At 39.8% G+C, this 23,115-nt stretch overlaps 1 protein-coding gene across 6 annotated transcripts; it reads left to right on the top strand.

The window, feature by feature from the left end:
* The first annotated feature begins 9,915 nt into the window (after positions 1 to 9,915).
* On the top strand, positions 9,916 to 17,676 carry LOC148028277 (pentatricopeptide repeat-containing protein At2g03380, mitochondrial-like). Of its 6 annotated transcripts, none has more exons than XM_087690075.1 (3): positions 9,916 to 14,058; positions 14,158 to 14,260; positions 15,436 to 17,675. In XM_087690075.1, the coding sequence occupies exon 1, from the start codon at positions 10,137 to 10,139 to the stop codon at positions 13,443 to 13,445; it is 3,309 nt and encodes a 1,102-aa protein (XP_087546201.1). In that variant the 5' UTR covers positions 9,916 to 10,136; the 3' UTR covers positions 13,446 to 14,058; positions 14,158 to 14,260; positions 15,436 to 17,675. The 6 variants fall into 6 exon arrangements, with proteins under 6 accessions (XP_087546201.1, XP_087546202.1, XP_087546200.1 ...); XM_087690076.1 differs by having other exon boundaries at positions 15,416 to 17,675; XM_087690074.1 differs by having other exon boundaries at positions 14,155 to 14,260.
* Positions 17,677 to 23,115: the final 5,439 nt, after the last annotated feature.

Here is a 23,115-nt window from a genome sequence, read left to right as displayed (position 1 = left end):
TTTTTTTGTAGACTCCATTCGATGCTCCTTTGTGGCGAGACGAGCTTTCGGATGGCGAGGATCTATAGCTCGCCCTTGGATCCGTGGAGCGCACATACTCTTCTTTTTTTGTCATGTGATTTATGTAGGCATTTTCTATATACTATGTTATTATCATCCTTTGTATCTTGCCATGATTGTACTATCACTTTCATTACGCGATCATGTATTTATTTTATGTAACAGTCTTATGATTCAAGTACACTTTGCCTTCATTTAGACTAGCATTGTACACATTACTGAAACTCTTTTGTATGGCTCAAATAAAGCACAAAGTGCTATTTGTGGCCCTGCCACAAAAAAAATAAAAATTCCATGTTATCGTTGCTATTGGCGTCGCAAATTCGTTGCATGTGTCGCTATCATCATCGCTATTTGCATCTCTATCAGTGTTGCAAATGCAACGCGGATAGCGACACAAATAGCGACTATTCTATGGCGTCACTAATACCGACGTTTTTTGTAACTTCGGGGGTAAATTTTTTTATGAATATTTTCGTCACTTTGAACGTCAGTATAAGGCCTGTATCTTGTAGTGATTGTGTGTCTCATGGATCAATGGTGCACACAAACATTTATGGAAAATCACTAACCATCCATTTGCTCAATCACCATTATATCATGTCATGTAGAAATTAATGTGCAATCATTTTTGTGTTAACCATGAAAATTCAAGACACTTTGTAATCTTGGGATTCATGAGAGCAAGAATTAACAAAGAAATGCCCCCCTTATTGTTTCCACTTTGATTATATTGAATAATTGTTAATTGTTAAAATGGAAACTACAAATAGTTTAGGCCCGCATTTTAATGGCATACCAATTTCTTGCATTCATATATTCTTGGAAGATATATCACATAGAAAGGGTTGGGTTGATGCATACAATACACTACTTAGAAACACTCCAAACCATCTAAATTTTAAGATGTGGGTATGAAAGTTCCAAAAATAAGTTCTAAGGATCCTCTTGATCAAATTTCAATCATTGTACCTCCTTTAAATGAACTTACAGTGGTTTGCATATGATGCAATGGTGGCATCTCACAAATGGCACAATTAGAGTTATTTCCAATCTTATGGTTTGATAATCAACTTATAGTGCTAATTGACATGTAGAGCCTTTTTTGTGTTATCGTTCCATTGCTTTGCATGCACAACTATCAATAGTTAATCGACAAAACAAGTTGTAAGGATGTTTCAACCTTGCTCGTATCTCTCATTCTTGTTACACTTTAGAGTATAGGAGTGCTTCCTATCTTCTAGTATTGATAACATATAGTCATGGACTTATAAAACATAATGCATAAAGGGATAGTTGTATGATTATGGCTTAATGCTTTGCAATTGTTTTCATAGGGGTAGGTGCTCACATCACATGCAGAGTAGTAATTGAAAACATCCAATATGTCTTATAATGTGCTTACTCAATGGCATTGCAAAGGGGTCTCGAATTCACAATGCCGTGCACTTATTTGAAACAAATTTAGAACAACATTTAAGCTAGCTATTGTGTATGTTTGACATCATTTATGGTAAAAGTGGATAATCAAGAAAACCAATACTAGAAGACAAAGTGCTTATAACGATATTCCTTCTACAAACTTCAATAAGATAGGCTAATGTCATTTATCAACTTCAGATCACTTTTCTTACCAACTCTCTCAAGCTCCTGCATTGTGATTTATCATCTTCTCTTACGAATGCCATCGAGATCATAGATTGCGATTTTGTCACCTTGAGATTACTTCTCTTACAAACTTTATATAGATCACGCATTGTGATTCATCGTCTCTTACTATTATTAACGAGAGGTTTTGGGAGGTCACCATGCGGCGCACATGTACGCCCACCGAAACCTCTCCAGAGTGACATGCGTGTCTCTCTCTCTCTCTCTCTCTCTCTCTCAACATGTAGGCACAGATGCGTAAGAGGAGGAGGATGTCACCATGGTGGATGTCGATGAGCTCCTAGAGCACCTTAGCAATGGCATGAATGTGGTCGCGCAAGTGGCTGTGTACGAGAGACCGGCATCAGTGATGGCATCGATGTAGGCGATGGCAGAGGGATCAAAGCCCAGGTGAAGAAAGACGAAGGAAGGGAGGGAGAGGGAAGGGTCTTGGGGGAGGTCCACGAGACGGAGCTTGCTGTCGAAGGTGCCCTCTCTGTCTGTGAGAGCTGCTGGAGAAACATGTCTCTCTCTCTCTCTCTCTCTCTCTCTCTCTCTCTCTCTCTCTCTCTGCGAGCTGGACTGGCAGGCATAGCACCAACGCAGTGGGTGCGACAACAGCTGCTAGCGGTGTGGGCGGGGTCGGCCCGCCGGCATCGGACGTAGTGATGCAGCTGAGCTACATGAAGAACATTGCAGCCTGCAGGGCTGGTAAAGGCTGCCTAGATTTTCTCTCTCCTCCTGCTCTCGCTCATACATCTCACACATGAGAAACATGTCATATTTAAGTCGTAAAGAACGAGTTGATGAAAAATCGATGAACGTGTTACGTTAGGCGCACATGAAGATAGGCATCAACCTTATACGCCTTTCGTTCTGAACCAATCACATTCCTTCCTACTTAAGGTGACGAGTCAAGTTTGCTCTAACGATAGATTTTTTTCTTCGTAAGCCTTTCTAAATGACTTAATGGAATAGATCAAGCCACCTCAGTAGTTGTTGACGAGATTTCTTGTGAAGCCCTCATGTGCGTAGAGTTTCAATAACAACGGCGGCAGCACGAGGAATCAAGGATGACGCTCATAGTACTAATGATAAAAGTGCATTTGAGTTGCGGACACATCCTTATTAGGATTGATAGTATGAGGAGGGATAAACTTCCTAGTGTTCATAAGTGACCACTAGTGCATAAAAGCCAAGTGCCAACAAAAATGAGTAGCCAAGTACATAGAGATATATTCTGATTAAGCAAACTAGAGATAGGAAGCTAAACATTTGGACGAAGTCTCCCATGATCCTGAAATGATAGGCCAATGGTCATGTTAATAGATACTATAATGTCTACCACCAGTGATGGAGTATATCACTATCAAACCCACGAGTATCCATGATTGATGGTGAAAATTATTTATATAATCAATAGGCTAAGGTAATGGAATGAGACATGTGCTGTCGGTAGATCCGCCCCAACCCAAGGATGTTGTTGGTAAAAAAACAACACCTTATCCCCCGCCACCCACCCCCCACCATGACTCCTATGCTAATGTTTTATTGCTTGACTTGCCTGCATAGTACACATGTATATTACTTCAAAACATTACACTTTAACATTTTTTTAGTCTTAGTACACATAAGACATCTCTCTTTGTTTAGATATTCCAAATTAACTTCTCGTATGCTACATTCTTATATTGTAACTTATCAATATTCATGGAACATTTAGCTAAATAGTGCATAATAAATATGTGATGTCACTATAGCTTTAGTTTGTACATTGAATGCTATATCACTAATATCCTTTAAATTGCCCTCTCAGTTACACACAATGTGTGTGTGTGTGTGTGTGTGTGTTTACACACACACACAAAGCATCTTAGATTATGTTGGAATTTGAGCAAGTTTACACTTGAGGCTTTGATTTCAAAGTGAGCATCTTAGATTATGCTCAAATTGTGTGCAAGTTTACAATTGAGGCTTTGATTTTAAAGTGTGCACATATCCCTCACTGTGTGTGTGTGTGTGTGTGTGTGTGTGTGGAGATGACGGTGTGCAGACATAAAACGTGCATCAGGACACAAATATTGGTGATTTGTGCTTTAGGCTGGTTACACACCAAATGGTGAACTCACACTTTGAAAGTATTAAGTACTTCTTTAGGGATTAGACATCCATAGTCCTTTACACACACTGAAGAGGATATGACCTATTATTTACCTACTAAATAGGTGAACTCCCTACCCACTTTTGGATGGGAAGTCTCCCCCACCCAAATTGTAAAGTGATGGACAAGGGTGCAATTTTTGCATTTGCAACCAATAAAAAAATATTAAATATATTACATTTGCCTTTTTGCAAAATGTGTCATTTTGGTGTATAAATGCTTTGTGCCCATGTCCGCACCAAGTTTCAAAATTTACATGCCCACACTCTGGGCAAGGATTGGGCATCCATCATTTGGTGTGTAACCTGTTGTTGGGATAAATGCCCTTTATTCACCTCAATGTATTGTACACGTGTATTATTTAGTTGCACATGTGAATGCAACCTTACGTGCCCTAAGTATAAATACATTTTATTATTTGTGTACCAACACATTGTTGGTACACTCAAATCATAGCATACTCTCGCTCTCTGCCGCTCTCACTCACTTGCTCACTCCTTCAGTTGCATCACACTCACAACAACTGGTATCAGAGCCAAGATGCAGTTGACTAACATGTGACAAGGCTGATATCTAGCGAGTAGGCCCAAGTAGAAGACGTGACAAGAGTTGGGTGACGGCAGGTCTACGAGAGGACAATCGCGGATTCTTAGTCCAGGCGACATGCAGACAGGTCAAACTAACAGGGACCAGGCGGTAGGCACTGCGTACAAGACGGAGTCGTGATGACCAGGTGACCAACGTGACAAGGCAGGGTGGCGCCGTGACTCTAGGCTACCTGCAAGACACAATGGGATGGTGGCGACAGGCCACAGTGGTAACAAGTCACGTCGCGTGACTGATGCAACATGACAGTAGCAGGGTCAATGCCCCACTCTTTTTTTCTTAAAAATAAAAAAAATTCAATGTCTTTTATTCCCTTCCTCTAACGGGGGTTCACGCGTTGGAAGCACAATCTTTAAATCTGTGCAAATTTGGTTCTGAAATTTTGGGCATTTTTCCATTTTTGAAGTTGTTTATGCTTGACAGTGACATTTGTGTCAGAAATTGTAGACATTGTGCGTGTTGACCTCGATTAAAGTAGGGATTTTACCAAATTTGTTGGAATTTCGAGCAAAATTTCTTGACATTGGACCCGAAAAATTTGGGGCTTTTCATATATTGATGAAGTTTTGCTCAGTTGGGTCAGATTGGCTGATATTTATGCACTATTGGACCTAGAAATTTGGGATTTTGTGTAGAATTTGGTAAATTTATGTAGTATTTGCCTGCATGGTGGCTAATTATGTAAAAACATCAAAGATTTATTTTTGGTTGGGCAAGAAGAGTAGTGTATTTGCTGGTTCACTTGTGCTTTTGTAGTTTCGTGCATTTATTCTTGTGTTTGTGGTAAAAATGGCTGCAACTTCTTCCCATTCTGACATTAAGAGTTTGATGGAAATCAAACGGTTTGATGGTCAAGGCTTTGACCTTTGGAAAGACTGTATGCAAGGCATATTGTTCTTAAAGGATTGTGAGGATGCTTTGTAGGAAGACAAACCCACACAAATGTCTGATGTAAATTGGGCCAAAGTCAACAAAAAGGCTGTGTCTTATATAAAGATGGGTGTCACTGATGACATGTTGTCAGACATTAAGGGCTTAGGTATTGGTTATGCAATATGGGAGAAGTTGAAAACTACCTATGAGATCACTACACCTGTTAATTAGGTGCACTTAATGTGTAAGTTAGTGAATATGCGACTGGATGAGTCCAAGCCTACAGTTGAGCACTTGAGTGCATTTACAAGGATTTTAAATTAGCTCAAGGATTCTAATTTGGATTTTGATGATAAGTTGAGGGTGATCTTTCTGATCATGACACTGCCTAATTCCTGGGAGACCTTGGTGGTTTCTCTCAATAATAACACCAATCTCTCATATGACGGTGTGACGGGTTCAATCTTGAATGAAGAAATTAGACATAATTCTAGTGGAGAAGGCAGCAACTTAGCTTACAATGTTAGAGGTAGGGCTAAATAGAAAAATGTAAGTGTTGAACAGAGAAATAGAAGCAAGAGCAAAGGAAAGAAAAAAGTGATATTACTTGCTATCAATGTGGTCGGAAGGGCCATAAGAAGCCTAATTGCAGGAACTACAAGAAGGAACAAGAGAGAAAGAAGAATGTAGAAGACAAAAATAAGAAAGAGGATAAGAGAGATGTATTTGAGGCAGCCAAAGGCAAGGAAAAGGTCAATGTGGCCTCCAGTGTAGTCAAAGAGGAGCTCTCGGATACAAAGGCTGATGTATTATGGGCAGTAGATTATGATACTCTTATATGTCACATGCAAGATATGCAAATTACCAAGGCTAATGTGATTGATGCACTTTTGTCAGTTGATGATGGTGTCACTCAAACTTGGATTGTAGACTCTTGGGCCTCTTTCCATGTAACTCCTAGCTTGGAGTATTTTGCTATGTTCAATGCAGGCATCTATGGAAAAGTATAAGTTGAAAATAACCATGCTTGTAGCATCAATGGGATTGGCATTGTACACTTGTCTTTGGATAATGGGCAAGAACTTGTGTTGAAAGATGTCAAATATGTGCTTGGCATCAAGTCTACAATGTAAAACTTTGAATGGCAAGTTTCTTGCAATTGTTGAAATTGGCTGTCATTTGGAGTTGTGGCATAAGAGATTAGGTGACATGAGCCAGAAAGGACTTGATGTCCTTACCTCATTGAAGAGGGTTGATGGAAAAGGCTCTAAACTTGAATTTTGTAATGACTATCAGTTTGGAAAGCAAATGAAAATTTTTTTAAACTCTGGTGACTCTCGTAAGTCCAATGTCTTGGACTTAGTGCATTCTGATGTATTCAGTATGCCCGTAAAATCGTTGGGTGGTGTTGCACATTTTATCTCTTTTATTAATGATTGTTCCATGAAGATTTGGGTTTATCTATTGAAAAAGAAAAGTGAAGTGTTTGCTGTTTTTAAAACTTCTCATGGATTTGTGACCACTCAGACAGGTAGAAAGCTAAAATGCTTGAGAACTGATAATGGGGGTGAGTTCACATCTATTGAGTTTAAGTCTTTTTGTGACTTGCATGGAATCAAGAGGGAGCTTACAGCTCCTTACAGCCCTTCTTAAAATGGGGTGGCTAAAAGATACAATACGACTTTATGTGAGAGAGTGTGGTGCATGCTGTCCAGTGCTAATCTCCCTCATGAATTTTGGGGAGAGGCACTTAAAACCGCAGTTCACATTTGCAACCACTCTCCAAATAGGCCCTTAAGTAATGGCATTTTTTAGGAGGTTTGGTTTGGCAATTCGGCCTCATATAACCATTTACGGATATTCGGTTGTGATGCTTTTGTACATGTTAGAGATGAGCCGAGGAACAAACTTGACCCGAAATCTACCAAATGCATTTTTATGGGCTATGGTGATGAGGGTGAATTTGGCTATAGAGTGTGGTTACCTCAATCCAAGAAAATTATTCGCAGTCGTAATGTTGTGTTTAATGAGGCAAAGTTGCTCAAAAGTACTTTAGCCTATGATAAAGACATTAAAAAGGTCAAATTTCAAAATTTGCAACCACCTATTACTTCAAATGATGAGCCTCATGATGTTGTACCACAAGCTGAAATTGATGACCGGTCGGTTATTTTTTAGCCAGATGATGTAAATAAAAGTATAAGGAGGTCATGGACAACAAGAAAGACTTGCTGATTATGAAAATGCAGGTGCTCGTAATGAAAATGAAGGTGTTATATAACATGAATAGCATGCTAAAAATGGCAATAGCCAATAAATGCTAAAAATAACATACCTCCAAATGTAGACCCAATTCCTAAAAATGTACATAATTGGGTATGTAGGTCTACATGCTTAAGAAGGCAGCCACATAGATATGACCCCTTTTTGCACTATGTGATGCTTATAGATGAGGATGAGCCTCTTACATATAAAGAGGCCAAGTTATGCAAATTCAACAGTAAATGGGAGCTAGCTATGCAAGAAGAGATGAAATCTCTGTACGCTAATGATACTTGGGATCTTGTGTCATTGCCCAAGGGAAGAAAACCTCTTCCAAACAAATGGGTTTACAAAGTAAAGACAGTTGATGGGAAACCCAAGTGCAAGGCAAGACTAGTTGGCAAAGGTTATGCATGGAAGGAATGGATTGACTTCTAGGAGGCCTTCTCACCTGTAGTGAAGATGACCACTCTACCTGTGCTTTTTTCTCTCACTACCATATTGGACTTAGAGCTGTACCAAATGGATGTGAAAACAACTTTTCTGCATGGTGACAATGATGAGGAAATCTACATGAAATAGCCCAAAGGGCTTTGTAGTTCTTGGAAAGGATTAGTTGGTGTGTAAACTAAAACCTAGCTTATATGGGCTGAAACAAGCACCACGACAGTGGTACAAAAAGTTTGACACTTTTATGCTCTCTCATGGGTTTACACATAGCCATGCAGATCATTGCTTGTACATGAAAAAGGATACAGATGGTAGCCCCATCATACTTGTTTTGTATGTGGATGATATGTTGCTAGCTGGGAAAAGAAAGACTAGCTTGGATGCTCTCAAAGATCAGCTGAAATCAACTTTGTCTATGAAAGATTTGGGGAATGCAGAGCATAAATTGGGCTTGAGGATTCACAAGGATAGAACGTAGAAATTGATGTTCTTATCTCAAGAAAAGTACATTGAAAAGGTATTGGACAAATTTTAGATTATGGCTCTCTTATGTATGCTATGGTTGCTACTCATCTAGACATTGCTCATGCAGTGGGAGTGTTAGTAGGTTTATGTCAAATCCTGGCAAACCACATTGGGAGGCTATCAAGTGTATTCTTTGATACCTAAAGGGTACACAAAGAAAGTGTATTTGCTATGGGCAGGGTGCACTAAGTCTGCAGGGTTATTGTGATGTAGACATGGTAGGTGACTTGGACACTCGCAGGTCCACTAGCAGGCATGTCTTTACAGTTGTTGGTGGGGCCATTTCCTGGTGCTCCAGGTTACAGAACATCGTAGCACTAAGTACTACAGAAGCTGAATATATATCAGTTACTACTGAAGCTTCTAAGGAAGCTCTATGGTTGAGCAAACTTGCAGAGGATCTCGACATGTCTATGAGTACTCCAGTGTTGGGATGTGATAGTAGGCAAAGTGCTGTGTATTTGGCTAAGAATGCCATGTGTCATTCACACACAAAGCATATAAATGTGTGATATCACTTTATCAGACAGATTTTGGAAGATGGTCTAATCACATTGACCAAGATCAAAACACAGGACAACCTTGCAGATGTTCTCACTAAAGTCTAAGCAAGGCTCAGCATGAGCATTGCATACAATTAGTGGGAGTTGGTTAGAGGTTCACTTCGGACCTTTAAGTGGGAGGTTGTTGTTGGGATAAAGGCCCTTTATTCACCTCTGTGTATTATACACGTGTATTATTTAGTTGTACATGTGAATGCACCCTTACGTGCCCTAAGTATAAATACATTCTATTCTTTGTGTACCAACACATTGTTGGTACACCCAAATCATAGCGTACTCTCGCTCTCTGTCGCTCTCACTCACTTGCTCACTTTTTTAGCTGCATCAAACTCGCAACATAACTAGTCATAGTGCAAAGCACTAAGACAACATAGGCACGAAGCGCCAAACTTAAGTTGATGTGTAGCGCCAACCTTAACACGAGGAAACTAGGTGCAAAGCCCCTAGTCTTCTCTTATGAATGCCATCAAGATCATGGATTGTGATTTTATCATCTCGTCTTCAAATTGAGATAACTTCTTGCACAAACTTTATAAAAATCACACTTTGTGATTTATCATCATGTTTGTAGTATACATGGCATACTTTACCTTATTTGCTATACTTCTTTTGTTTTCCATCCTAAATGTTGGCATTATTGGAGACTTGAAATCCACACACCTATAAAACTCAACCAACACTCAAACAACTTGCACTTGGTGTATATGGCCCCTACATTATGTTAAACCTTCTCAAACTTGACATAGCATTCCTCGAGAGCACAAGAACCATACATGTTCTTAGAGTAGCTTTGGAGCCATGTTGGCTAAACCTTCGTAAGCTTGTGGTAGCATGCCTTGAGAACATTAACTCAGGACCTTACATCTTGTGAGTAGCCACGCTGGCTGAACTTTCTCAAACTCGTTGAACGCGCATGCCTTGAGAGCGTCACCTAAAGACCTTGAATGTTCTGAGAGTAGTAGCTTGGTGGCCATGTTGGCTAGCCTGCCATGGCGGCTTATTTGGGAGTTCATCCCCCGGCGGCGGAATCGAGCACCCTTGTGCCTCTATGCGCAACAACAGCAGGCCAAAGCGCCGGATTACAGAGCTTGCAGGGACTCCATGGCGACCACCAACACACGCACAAACACAGGTCGAAAATGCTCCATCCAATCCCTTTAGACTGGCATCCCATCCGTCTATCAGACCAAGTCCATCATCAGCCGCCCTCACCTCTGCAGCATCTCAGTGATTCTCAGCTGAATAATGATGCCTCTCATGGCATGCTCCGCATAGAGCAGGGGCCTACCCTTCCTGATTTTGCCTTTTATGGCGATTTTTTGTCTTCCTGCCGTACCAGGGAGGCCGTACCCTGCGTCAGACAAGTGCGCTCTGATCTAGCCTTCATTGGATTGGAATTGAATACTGGCCTCAGCGAAAGCATCGTGACTGCATTCGCTGCTTGCGGGGAGCTCAAAGATGCTTTGCAGGCATTTCACAAGCTCCCATATCGTACGATTGTTGCTTGGACTGCCATCATCTCCATGTGCATCAGGGATGGAAAAGGTTCCACAGGCATGGAAATCTATCAGCGCATGCAAGAAGATGGTGTAGAACCAAGCATATACACCTTTCTTAGTACACTCAAGGCTTGTGGCTCATTGGAAATTGGTAAGGAATTGCATGCTGAGTTACGAAAGAAAGGCTTCGACTCGGATGCTTACATTGGCAGCACCCTTCTAAGAATGTACGGTAATTTGGGGGACATTTTGGAAGCTGAAACTATATTTGCTCGATTGCCGGTGCGGGATGTTGTATCATGGAACACCATGCTGGCAACATATCTTTGCCATGACCAAGCACTCAAGACATTGCATCTGTACAGACAAATGCAGGAAGAAAAGGTCACACCTAGCCGGCGGACTTTTCTAATCACACTTCGAGCATGCCGTTCGCTTGCACAAACTGGATCTAACAGAGGTCTTTTTTTGGAGATTTGTCAAGCATTGCAAGTAGATGCCCGAAGAAAAGGTTTTGGTTCAGACGTCTTTATTGGTAGCATGTTGATAAGCATACACAGCAAATTCAGCAATATTACTGAATCAGAGAGTGTGTTTGAGGAGTTGCCTGGAGCTGATGCTGTTTTATGGAACGCAATGCTGTCAGCTTACATTGAGCAAGGTAAAGGACAGCGCGCATTACAGCTGTACAGACAGATGGCAGAAGAAGGTGTAGACACAGATGGTCGCTCTTTAGTGGTTGCCCTTCAAGCATGCTGCACCCTTGCAGAGCAGGAAGAAGCTGTTCGTGTGGAAGGATATCTAACTAAGGTGATGTCTCTGCAACTTGGCCGGGCACTTCATGCGGATGCCCAGAGGAAGGGCTGTGATTCAGATCCCTTCATTCGCAGCATCCTTGTAAGTATGTATGGCAAGTGTGGAAGCATTGCAGAAGCTGAAAATACACTAGACTGCTTGCATCATGGAGAGCTTGTGCCACAGAATGCAATGTTGTCAGCATACGTTGAGCAGTCTCAAGGTGAGAAAGCTTTGCTGTTTTACAGACAGATGCAAGAGGCTGGAATGGAAGTGAATGAGAGAACATTTGTCATTGTCCTTCAAGCATGTTGTATTCTGGCAGAGAAGGAAGAATATGCTGTTGTAGAAGGAAAATGCTACAAATTGGTATCTATGGAAATTGCCCAAGCTTTGCATGCTGATGCAGAAAAAAAAGGCTTTGGTTTAGATACCTTTATCTGTAGCAATCTTGTAAATCTGTATGGCAAATGTGGAGGTATTTTACAAGCAGAGACCACGTTCTTTGCAATGTCCAAGCACAACGTTGAGACATGGAATGCACTTCTCTCAGCCTACCTTGAGCAAGGGGAAGCGAACCGAGCCCTACAGCTCTACAAGCATATGGATATTGTGCCAAATCAGTGGACATTCGTGATAGCCTTGCAAGCTTGTTGCTTGGTTGAGGAGGATGAAGAGGCCGGTGACATGGAGGGGCAAGTGTGGAAACCGCTTTCTTTGAACACAGTTCGAGCTTTACATGCTGCTGCTCGAAAGATGGGCTTTGATACCCTTGCTATTTTGGTCTGTGCCCTTATACATGCATATGTTGCATGTGGGAGCATTGTGGAAGCTGAAAATGTGTTCTGGAGTTGTTCTCGATGCGAAGCTGTGTCATGGAATGCAATGCTTTCAGCTTATATTGAAGATGGTCAAGCAGAGAAGGCTTTACAGCTCTACAGAAGCATGCAAGGGGAAGGGGTTAGTGTGAATGAGCGAACATTTGTTATTGCAGCTCAAGCATGTTGCAGCATTGCAGAGAAAGAAGAAGTTGCCATAGTGCACAACAGATCTTGCAAAGAACTGGCTTTAAGTATTGGTGAGTCATTGCATATTGATGCCCAAAAGGAGGCCATTGATTTAAATGCCTTTGTTGGCAGCACATTTGTGAGTATGTACAGCAAATGTGGGAGCATTTGTGACGCAGAGAGTGTGTTTGGTAGATTATCACAGCCTGACACCGTGTCATGGACTGCAATGCTCTTGGCATATGTGGAACAGGGTCAAGGGGAGAAGGCTTTACATCTATACATGCAAATGCAAGAGGAAGGTGCCACTCAGGATGAAACCACAGTCAACTGCATGTTGCAAGCTTGCAATCAAACAGGAAGCACAGATACGTGCATGGATATCCATTTCGCTATTGTTAGTGGTGGTTGTGATCAATGTCTTCTCCTTGCAACAACCCTCATTCATGCATATGGGGGCTGTGCAAGCATGCTGGATGCTAGAGCAGTCTTTGATTCTTTAAACAAACCAGATTTAATATCCTGGAATGCACTAATTTCTGGTTATTCTCGAGGCGGCAACTTTCTAGGAAGTCTTCAAAGTTTTGAGGAAATGCTGCTGACTGGAGTGAAACCAAATGGAGTAACCTTCCTCATACTGCTTTCAGTGTGTAACCATGCAGGTCTCGTAGACAAAGGCATCGAGTATTTTGAGTCTATGAGCAGAAATTATGGAATATCTCCTAAGCATGAGCATGTTGTGAGTGTGGTAGATCTTCTTGGCCGCGCAGGAGACTTTTTGAAGATAGAAACCTTATTTTTGGAAATGCTTGTGTGTACAAAGGCGATTGTGTGGTCCAGCTTACTTCGTGCATGTCAAGAGCATGGCAATTTACAGCTTGGGAAACAAGCTTTTGATTACATTGAACAAATACAGCCCAAATTGGCTCCTGCTGCATATGTTTTGATGTCAAATATCTATGCTGATCTGGGTTTAGAGACTCAAAAAAGTGGCTGAATGTAACACAGTTGTTGAAACCTGCAACATGGTTGGACAATCTTATTACATGGTATCAAATTGTAGACTTCTCTGAAGAATACAGGATGAAGGTACAGTGGATCAGACAGCAACCTTTATGAAGTTCAATGGGCTGCTGTTGAGCTGTCATATTTTCAATACAGCTTGAAAGCTGCAAAGGCTTGTGATGTCTTTCCCGGGGACCACACAGAAGATGGGGGAAAGACCTGATTACTGATGGCTCTCTTTCCAAGAAGTAATCACACTGATACATCTGACCAGTTACATCAACCTGAAGCTTGCTTCATTTATGTTGAAGTTTTGGTTGTCATTATGAAGGTGAGAAGTGCCTCTCAAAATGCATGGTGCACATATATCCTTTATGTATGCTGGAATAGGTGGTATGTGCCACACTTTTTGGCTGGTACAAGTTGCTCAATGACCATATTGAAGATGGTTACCAGGACAGATGGTGAATGTGCAGGCGAGAACATGGTATGTTGAAGGCTGCTTCATGCATCTCAATGAACGGGCACCAACTGTGCAGACCCTTTTTCTGCATCAAATGACTAGATGACCACTCGAATTCTATCCTGTGTCAATTATTACCAAGGTAGTATGCTGCATATGTCTTATATTTAATGCCATTGCAGTTGGAAATATCAACACTGGCTGTGAGTATATTTGCAATATATGCAACCACTATCAGCAGCTGGACAGAAGGAAGGACAGAAATGATTAGGCAAAAAGCAACCAGGCATGCAGCTTTTCAACATTTACTATGGCATTCAAAGGCATCAAAGATCTGGGAAACTGTAAGTGGATCAGCTTTTACAAGCACTTGCTTGCGGTCTCTGTTTTCAAGCTTGCAATGGTTGCAGATATCTTTCTACAGTTTGTCATAGTTTCTTTCTAATTGTTGCCTTGGCTTCATATGAAATCTTCTTACAACACAGCATGTTCTGTTTTTGAGCGATTCCAGTTTTCAGCAAGTGCTCATTTACCCATGAGGGCCATGATCCACTCACTTTTTGAGGGGCACTTGATCTGTTGGTGTTCTGTGTGGGAAAACTATACCTTTCTTATTATGCTCTAAGCAGTGCAGCATCAGAGTACTTTCCCAGGAAACAGCCAAGTGAAGAGGAAAGAAAGATTCTGCCCATGAAGTGCTTAGGAAGGGTCTACTCTGTTGGAGTGTTGACAACATAGGGTTCACTCCAGGAAAGTGGAAAGAAACTTGTTTATGATTTTCCCATTGAGTCCTGTTGGTCTGTAAGATGAGGAGGCTGGAAGTGCATGATCACTTCTAAGCAAATTTTGAAACCATAATCCTATATATAACAATTAGAATCTTGATGGTTCTTGGCAACCCTACATATCAGTGACATCAAGAGCTTTGCAGAGGGATGTCAGCAGAAGTAATTGATGGTATATGGTTGAATAAACGGCACACAACCAACCAATTTGCGTGCAAAAGTTAAATTGACCAATTAGGGTCTTCTGTAAGTTCCATGCATGTGGATTTTGGAAATAGGTTGCTTAAATTCATACCACTAGCTGGAAGAGCCTTTGCACTGGTATGAGCTGCAGAAGTCCATCTTTAGTATTTCTGAGAATCTATAGCTCTTCAGCTGTTTTGTTGTTCCATCCTGAGGCCAGAAATAATGTGTTTGGATGCTATACAACATCTTACATAGGGAGTGTGGGCTTAAATAGGGGGTGTGGATGTGCATTGCTGCTGCATACTACTCTAGGTATGCACATACCTACCTTTTTGGTACACCAGTGTTATAAGTACATCGAAGATTTGTTCTGTAAATGTGGAGTATTTCTGCATATGCAACATATCACAATTTTTTGAAGTATCTTCATTTCAAAGTCTTGTTATATTTGATGTTTTACCAGAGAACTACAAGCTTCTTTTGGATTTCCTGCATGCCTCCACAATGGCACTCATTCTGTTTTAACAGGTTCTTTCCTGCTGCTGCAGTGCAAATCAATAACTCCCATCATCATTCTTTCTGGAGATTTGGATTCTGCAGCGAAAAATGAGGGTTTGTATTCACTACAATCATTGAACTGTGCAGGTAAGGATACAATTTTTGCAAATGCTACCTTATCAGACTTTAGCTGCTAACACTCTTTTGTATTTGGATTTTTTGGTAAGAGGACATTGTCTGGGCCTGCATTTGTCGCATGGCTGAGTTAAAGCTACTGTATCCTCTATAGTCTCTCTTGTTTACTGAAAGGCTTTCTAACCATCTATTTGTCATATGTGCTTAATTGAGAGCAGAACTTTTTGAGAAGGTGATAATTTTCAACACATCTGTGGTATTTTAGGCTTAGCCACTGAAAATGTACTTTGTCAAAACCTTGGCCTGATCCATTTCAGTACATCTTTGTACATCAGAAAAGCAGGAACTTCTGATTTGTAATCTCCCAATCTAGACTGAAGTACAGGATGAAGAGGAAGACTCCAGGTTAATCGCATGCTTAATGGAGTGTTATTGGTGGAAAAGACGTGTCTGGTGACCTGCTGTGGTTGCAACCCGTGCCAAATGGCAAGCTGTAGTTTCAACAGCAGGGCAGGTACATGTGGGCAACCAGCCAGGTCAGCCTGTTAGTAAATGGAACACCCTTGTGTTGGCATGCGACAAATACATGAATGCAACACTCTTTTAAAGAGAGAATAGAAAAGAGTGTATGTGAGAGCTCTCTTCATTGGGTACATGGAAGAAGAGAAAATTGTTGAGCCTGTTCCTGAGGGGCAACTGTTTGACAGGCACCATCCAGGAGTCTGGACAATAGAAGTGATTCTAGTAGGGTGGGCCGATGCCAAAAGAGTACTTTGGATAGCGGTAGAGAAGAAGCAAAATGGAAGTTGTTGAAGGGGATGATGGGTAAACAACAAGACTATTGATTTTGTGAGGTGTTAGCCTCTAATGCAGACTGAGAGCTGCTGCTGAATACACTGCTCCTGCTGCAGCCATTGCAGCCACCTCAGCCTCCCAGTGCTGCTGAAGATTCCCATGCAGCCCTTTCCCTTCATTTGCACATTGTTCACAGTCTTCTTCTGCCTTGCCCTCTTCTCCTCCTGCCATGCCTGCTCAGCCAGCCTTTTGCCACCCCTGTCAATTGTAACCCCCTGTTAATGTTCTCTCCTCTTGGCAAAAGAAAAGAATAAAAGCCTTCTGCCACCTACAGCTGGTCACTTGCAGGACACAATTCCACCTAACCTGGGCAACAATGCAGTCTCCACTTGGCCAGTGGGGATGACTGTAGTCAACCAGGATGAGTCCTTGGTTGACTCATATAGACTCCAAAGCAGCCTTCACCTGGTCAATGTTCAGTAGGTTTTCTCATTGTGGTTTTTTGTAGGTGTGCTTGAAGCAAGTTAAGGTTCTTCGAGGAGACCAGGGTTGCCCATCAAACTTCCGCATGTAACAGACATTCATCCCTGAGTGTCTAGACATTCGTTCCTGAGTGTCCATCATGTGGCAGAATCTTGGGTCTCAACTATACAGGATTGGGGTGCCACTGTTCCATGAAGAGCTGTAATTGATCTTTGCTACTATAGAATGGGTTTGTTGGTGATCCATGCCCCAACAAATAGTGAAGTACAAGAGGCATGACTACAATCGGATAGGGTTTGCTGCAGACTTATTGTCAGATTATATATATGTCTATTCACTTTAGGGCATCCTTAGTCTTGTAGATCTTCCGCTCAATATACTTTGAGTTGTGCTCTGTTAAGCTTCATCTTCACCAAGCTATATATGTGTATCCTTGCAACCCTAAATCCAAAACTTGGTATTAGAGGATGCTTCCACATGTTGGGTAGAGTAATCAACACCCTCCACTTGATTTCCTTCAATTGGGATGAGATTTGAGAAGCATTTGCAAGCTAACAAATATTGTGGGTAGGCCATAAGGGCTCAAGATACTCAGATTTTTTGTTTGGGTTTGTTTTGGTCTTAGTCTGCAATGTAGCCAATACTGCACAAGCTATTTCGTAACCTTTTATGCATGATTTTTTATATTGGTGAATTCCGCAGGTAAGAGCCTTTGTAGTCTCCTTTGTACTATGCTACATAGCACAAGTTGGTTTTGTGCATATTTTCCTTCATACATAAGTATAGTCAATGGCCATGGTTGGCAAAAATGGTGTATTCTGTATATTGATTGCTAAGAACAAGTTGGATGGAACCACTATCCACTCTAGACTTATATGATTGGTCATGTATTCGTTGCAAAGTGATTTTGGGACATTATGTATGGAATTGAATGATATCCTACTAATATTTAGAAGTTGTAATAATGAGAATATTAGGATGTTACAGGTTTTAGTTCAACTCAAGTTGATGTTAGAGCATTTCCATCACCCACTCTTGAATAGATTCCTAGGGATGGCAAAGATATAGAGGCTCATGCTTTGATTGCATTGCTTGTTAAATGTACAATGATCCAACATATTCATTCATATAAGATAACTAAGGATGCTTTGGATATATGTGCACTTTTGTATCAAGGAAAAAGTGAGGATTATATTGCTTATTTGCATAAACGGAGAGAGAGTGAACATGTGGATGAAGGTGACTCCATGGATAATTTTTTGACAAAGATTAAATATCTTTAGAAACAATTGATTGGTACATATGAGATTTTGGTAGATAGTTCACTTTTGCAAATTGTTCTCAATGATCTTGATTATTATGAGAGTTTTGCATTCACTCTTCATTTGGTGATGAAGGGCAATGCAAATGCTTTGTTATTTGATGTGTTGATTTTTGTTTTATTGCAGGAATAGTCTTGATAAAATAGGTCCATTATACATATTGCAAATTAAGCTTTTGTGACTGGATAGAAAAACAAAGAAAAAGTTGACTTTTCTACTAGTAAGTAGAAATTTACATATGTTGTTTAAACAAAGATTGATAAGGATAATAAGAATAATAAGAATAAATCTTTTACATATATTTTTAGGCAAAAGATAATTAAGGACAATCCTAAACTAGTCACGAAAGATATTAGTATGGTTGTTGTAGATATCTCTCCTTTTAAATTAGAATTTGTAAATATTATGTAGGATACAAGATGATATTTTAGTACACAATGCAATTATAACTCTTTTTTATATTATCATTGCATGTCTTTATAGTACTTTGATAGTGGTGCTACAAAGCATATTACTTCTCTATATAGTCGGTTCACTTCTCTTGAGATTGGTCTTAAGGAAAGTGCTCTTATTATATTAATAGCTTCTATTCAATTTGTAATAAAGCATATGCCACCTTAGTCTAGAGTAGACTAGGGTTAAGTATAAAAGGTGGAGATATAACTTGTGAGGCATCTTTTTTCCATTTCAAGCAATACATGTTTTGAGGTTCCGTCCTCCCACCAACTAGGAGGGTGCATGCGCTTAGCTACCAAGATATGGGATGTATATCATGTCCCACCTTGACATGAGGTAAGTATTCATGTTGTAGCTTATATTTATGATTCTCAGCCTTCCCTGGCAATATTATTTCAAGCTTAGCTACCTTGGCTATGGCTACCTTGAAAACATGGTGCATTTCTTTGCAAGAATTGTGTATTTCATGAATTTTTAATTATTTGATTTGCTGTGAGAATTGGTTTATTACATTGGTATCAGAGCATGGACTTTGATCCATGGGAAAAGTGATTTTCTTGGGGAATTTAGTCACAGGGACAGGAACTAGTTAATTGGAGTACCAAGATTTGGTCACAGGGTTTGGTACAATTCAAATCGTGACTAGTTAAAGTTCTCTGCAACAGGTCGGGACTAAATTTGGAGGTTTCTTAAAGAAGATCTTAAGGAAGATGGAGATTCTTGGCCGAAATAGCAAGACGTGGTTAAATGGAGATCCATTTTGAAGGTTTTTAACCCTAATTGGAGTCTAATTGGGGTTACAAAAGTTAAACTGAGATTACTTTTTAGGAACCAGTTGCTCTCTTTTCTTCCTCTCAAGCTTTTTCCCAAGAATCCATGGCTTCTACTACTTCAATCTTTTTCCAATGATCATTTCCCACTGAGGAGACATTAGAGCTTGACTACTTGTGCTATGAGCTTCATGTAGAGTAGCCTATCACTTCACCTTGGTGAGCTTGATCTTCCAGGACAAGAGGAGCAGTTGGCACAATTTGCGCTGAATTCCCAACCTCTCTTCCTCACGAAATCAGCTTTCAAAACCATGGCTATGGCAGATTCAGGACAGTAATGAGTTTTTTTTTATAAATTTCTTCAAAATGTCAAAGGGCTTTTGTTCTAACAAGCATCTTTGAGCTTCTTCAGTACTCATTGAACCGACATTTAAGATTTCTTGCAAGATTAGAGCATTTCTACTTTTGAAATGAGTTAAAACAGGGCAGTCACTTGAATTCTCAGAATTTTTTTATCTTTGAAGCATGTTATTATAGGGCTTTTGGTGCGTTATGCATCCTAAAGCTTCTATGCATGGGATTATATCAAGAATTCATGGTCTTGCATCAATATTGCAAGAATAGGGTTTCTTCTTAGCATTGCAAGTGTATGGGTAGCATATGCAAGCTTATCTGCTACAATGGAAGAGTTTTCTATCATTGACTCTCTTATAAATTTTTAGCCACATTTGGGCTATAAGGATCACTTCTATCAAGCTTTTGGATATTGGAGCTTCCTTGAAGAGAAATTGGAGTCTATGAACTACATATTCATCATGGGGATTGTACTTTGAGAATATTATTGGCTACATCAAGTGGGAGTTCAAGAATTTCAAGTCTCATACGGATATTGGAGTTTCCAAAATTATCTACTTCAAAAATATAAGAGGTGTTTCTTAATTTTGCTCTTAATTCTTTTAAAATCCAATTGCTTAAGCCATCCATTTGTTGAAAAGGGATAATTAAGAGTAATCTCATTTAAGAATTACCATTTGATTGTATACTTAGGGTTGAATGATGTCATGTTGAATTCTTTTCATTTTACCCAATTAAAATCAGTAGCCAATTGTTGCTAATCCCTTCCATTTGTTTTAAAAATTTGTGCTAATCCTAACCTTGAATTGCTTGATGTGATTGAATGCAATAAGGCTAAAAATGCATAAAAGGGAATTCAGAACAACACTTACATGAAAGTTCTTTCAAATGAACAAATTAGAGACATGAGGGCAAAAGGGTTATATTTCAAGTGTGGAGAAAAGTGGACACAAGACTATAGGCTAAAATGCAAATCCAAAAATAGCAAGCTTAACTTTGTCATCATCGATGAACTGGATGAGGATGAAAGTGAAGAGGAGAATGTATTTTAGGTAGAAGCAAACCCTATGGTTGAAAAAATGCATGACGAAGATTAAGGAAATAATGATGAATTTTATGATATTATGGACAATTTTCTTTTGATACGAGTGGTTCTTTATGTGCAATTTCTCATTATGCTTGGACCAGTTGTAAAGGAGAAAACACCCTTAGACTTGAAGGGCTAGTCAATGGCAGAAAAGTTCATCTTTTGATTGATACGGTCAGCACCCATAGCTTCATTAATACCAAATCTTTGCATGGGTTGAGATTGCTTCCTCAATAAATGCAAGTGCCATTGAAGATTCAAGTTGCTAATGGAGCTTATAAATTAAGTAATGAAGTATACCTACACACTTCTATTACCCTATCTCCTTCATGTGTTATGGAAGTGGACTTGATCACTTTGAAAATGGGTCCCATAGATATTGTCATTGGCTGCGATTGGTTGAAAACCATTGGAAATTTTTCTTTGGATTTGCAAAACATGTTGATGGAATTCTAATGGAATGAATAACCTATGATATTGAAGGGCATTGGTCAAAAGCAAATGGAACTCATATCTAGGAAGAAGATGCGTAGAGAGTCAATGCACGGTCATGCATATTCACTCTTTTGCTTGCGAAAGTGGATGAAGAGCAGTCATAAAATAAGCCATCATCTTTTTCAAAGTAAAAGGATCCAAGAATGGAAGAGCTATTGGAAGAATACACAGGTTTATTTCAGCAACCATCATATTTACCTCCAAAGAGAGAGGTAGACCACCCTATTGACTTGCTACCCAACACAAAGCCCATCAACAAACCTCCCTATTGCTTATCAAAGTTTAAAAGGGAAGAGGTGGAAAGTTAAAGAGTTGCTGTAAATGGGTTTAATTTAGCCATGTCAATCTCAATTTGTCTCTCTTGTGCTCTTGGTAAAGAAGAAAGATGGATCTTTTTGCATGTGTATTGATTATAGGGAGCTTAACAAGTCCAGGGTGAAGAATAGATACTTGATTCCTCACATTAATGACCTCTTGGATGAGCTCAAAGATGCAAAGGTTTTCACCAAGATTGATATTCGTTCGGGTTATCATCAAATTCGAATGAAGGAAGGGGATGAATATAAAACAACCTTTAGGACTGAAAGAGGATTATATCACTTATTGGTTATGCCATTTGGGCTTTCAAATGTGCCCGCTACTTTTCAAGCACTCATGAATAAGATATTGCAGTCTTTCTTGTTCAAAAACAGTCCTCCCTTAGATGATGATGATTTAATCATCTATGAGTCTAAGAAGATGATTGGCAAGCGGGAAAAGGTTCTAAGGAACTGTATTCTTGTTGAATACCTTATCAAATGGAAGGGTTTGCCTATTGAAGAGTCTTCATGGCAACAATCATTATATTTGGAACAATTTCCATGGCTTCTTAAGAGGACAATTCATAAACAAAGTAGTAAACAGCTTGCTATATTAAATTTCTGTGAGAAAGTGAATTGTCTTATTGGCTTCAAAATTTGATTTTGAAGGCATGGCTGGATACTACATGTTTTCCTCTACATTTCTATATCTTGCACATGGAAATTGGCCACTTCTAGCTCAAGATATGGCCCATTTTATACTACAGCCTGTTTTGGACAGTTTACAACAGTCTGTTCCATTTATGTGGTCCATCTTCATCAACTTCTCTGATTTTCATCAACATGGAGCTTTATTTCAGCATGATTCCAAATGCTTCAAGCTATCTTTGTAATCATCCTTGTAATTTGTTCCCAATTCAGCTTTGAGGACAAAGCTCTTTTAGACCAGGATGGCTTGTAATAAAACATAAGCCACCTTAGTCTAGAGTAGGCTAGGGTTAAGGATAAAAGGTGGGGATGTAACTTGTGAGGCATCTTTTTGCCATTTCAAGCAATACATGTTTTGAGGTTCCTTTCTCCCACCAACTAAGAGGGTGCATGCTCTTAGCCACCAAGATATGGGGTGCATACCATGTCCCACCTTGACATGAGGTGAGTATTCATGTTGTAGCTTACATCTATGATTTTCAACCTTCTATGGTAATATTATTTCAAGCTTAGCTACCTTGGCTATGGCTACCTTGCAAACATGGTGTATTTCTTGTATTTCTTTACAAGAATGGTGTATTTCATGAATTTTCAATTATTTGATTTGTTGTGAGAACTAGTTTATTACACAATTAAAGAAGTTAGTAAAATTATATTGATTACTACGAATGGTAATACTTTCACACTTATGGATGTGTATGTATCAGACATTAAAAAGAATTCGCTATTAGTTTTTACACTCATTAAGATTGGGTTGATTGTGAAGTTTATTGTACAATTCATTATCTCCCTTATATTGATATAATTATTACATCTAGTTTACCAT

Source organism: Lygodium microphyllum, chromosome 12, assembly GCF_053477565.2.
Source record: "Lygodium microphyllum isolate KBCC chromosome 12, Lygodium_microphyllum_v1.1.10, whole genome shotgun sequence".
In the NCBI taxonomy this organism is placed as follows: domain Eukaryota; kingdom Viridiplantae; phylum Streptophyta; class Polypodiopsida; order Schizaeales; family Lygodiaceae; genus Lygodium; species Lygodium microphyllum.
Note: the sequence above shows the minus strand (reverse complement) of the source record. Positions and strands in the feature narration are given on the sequence as shown.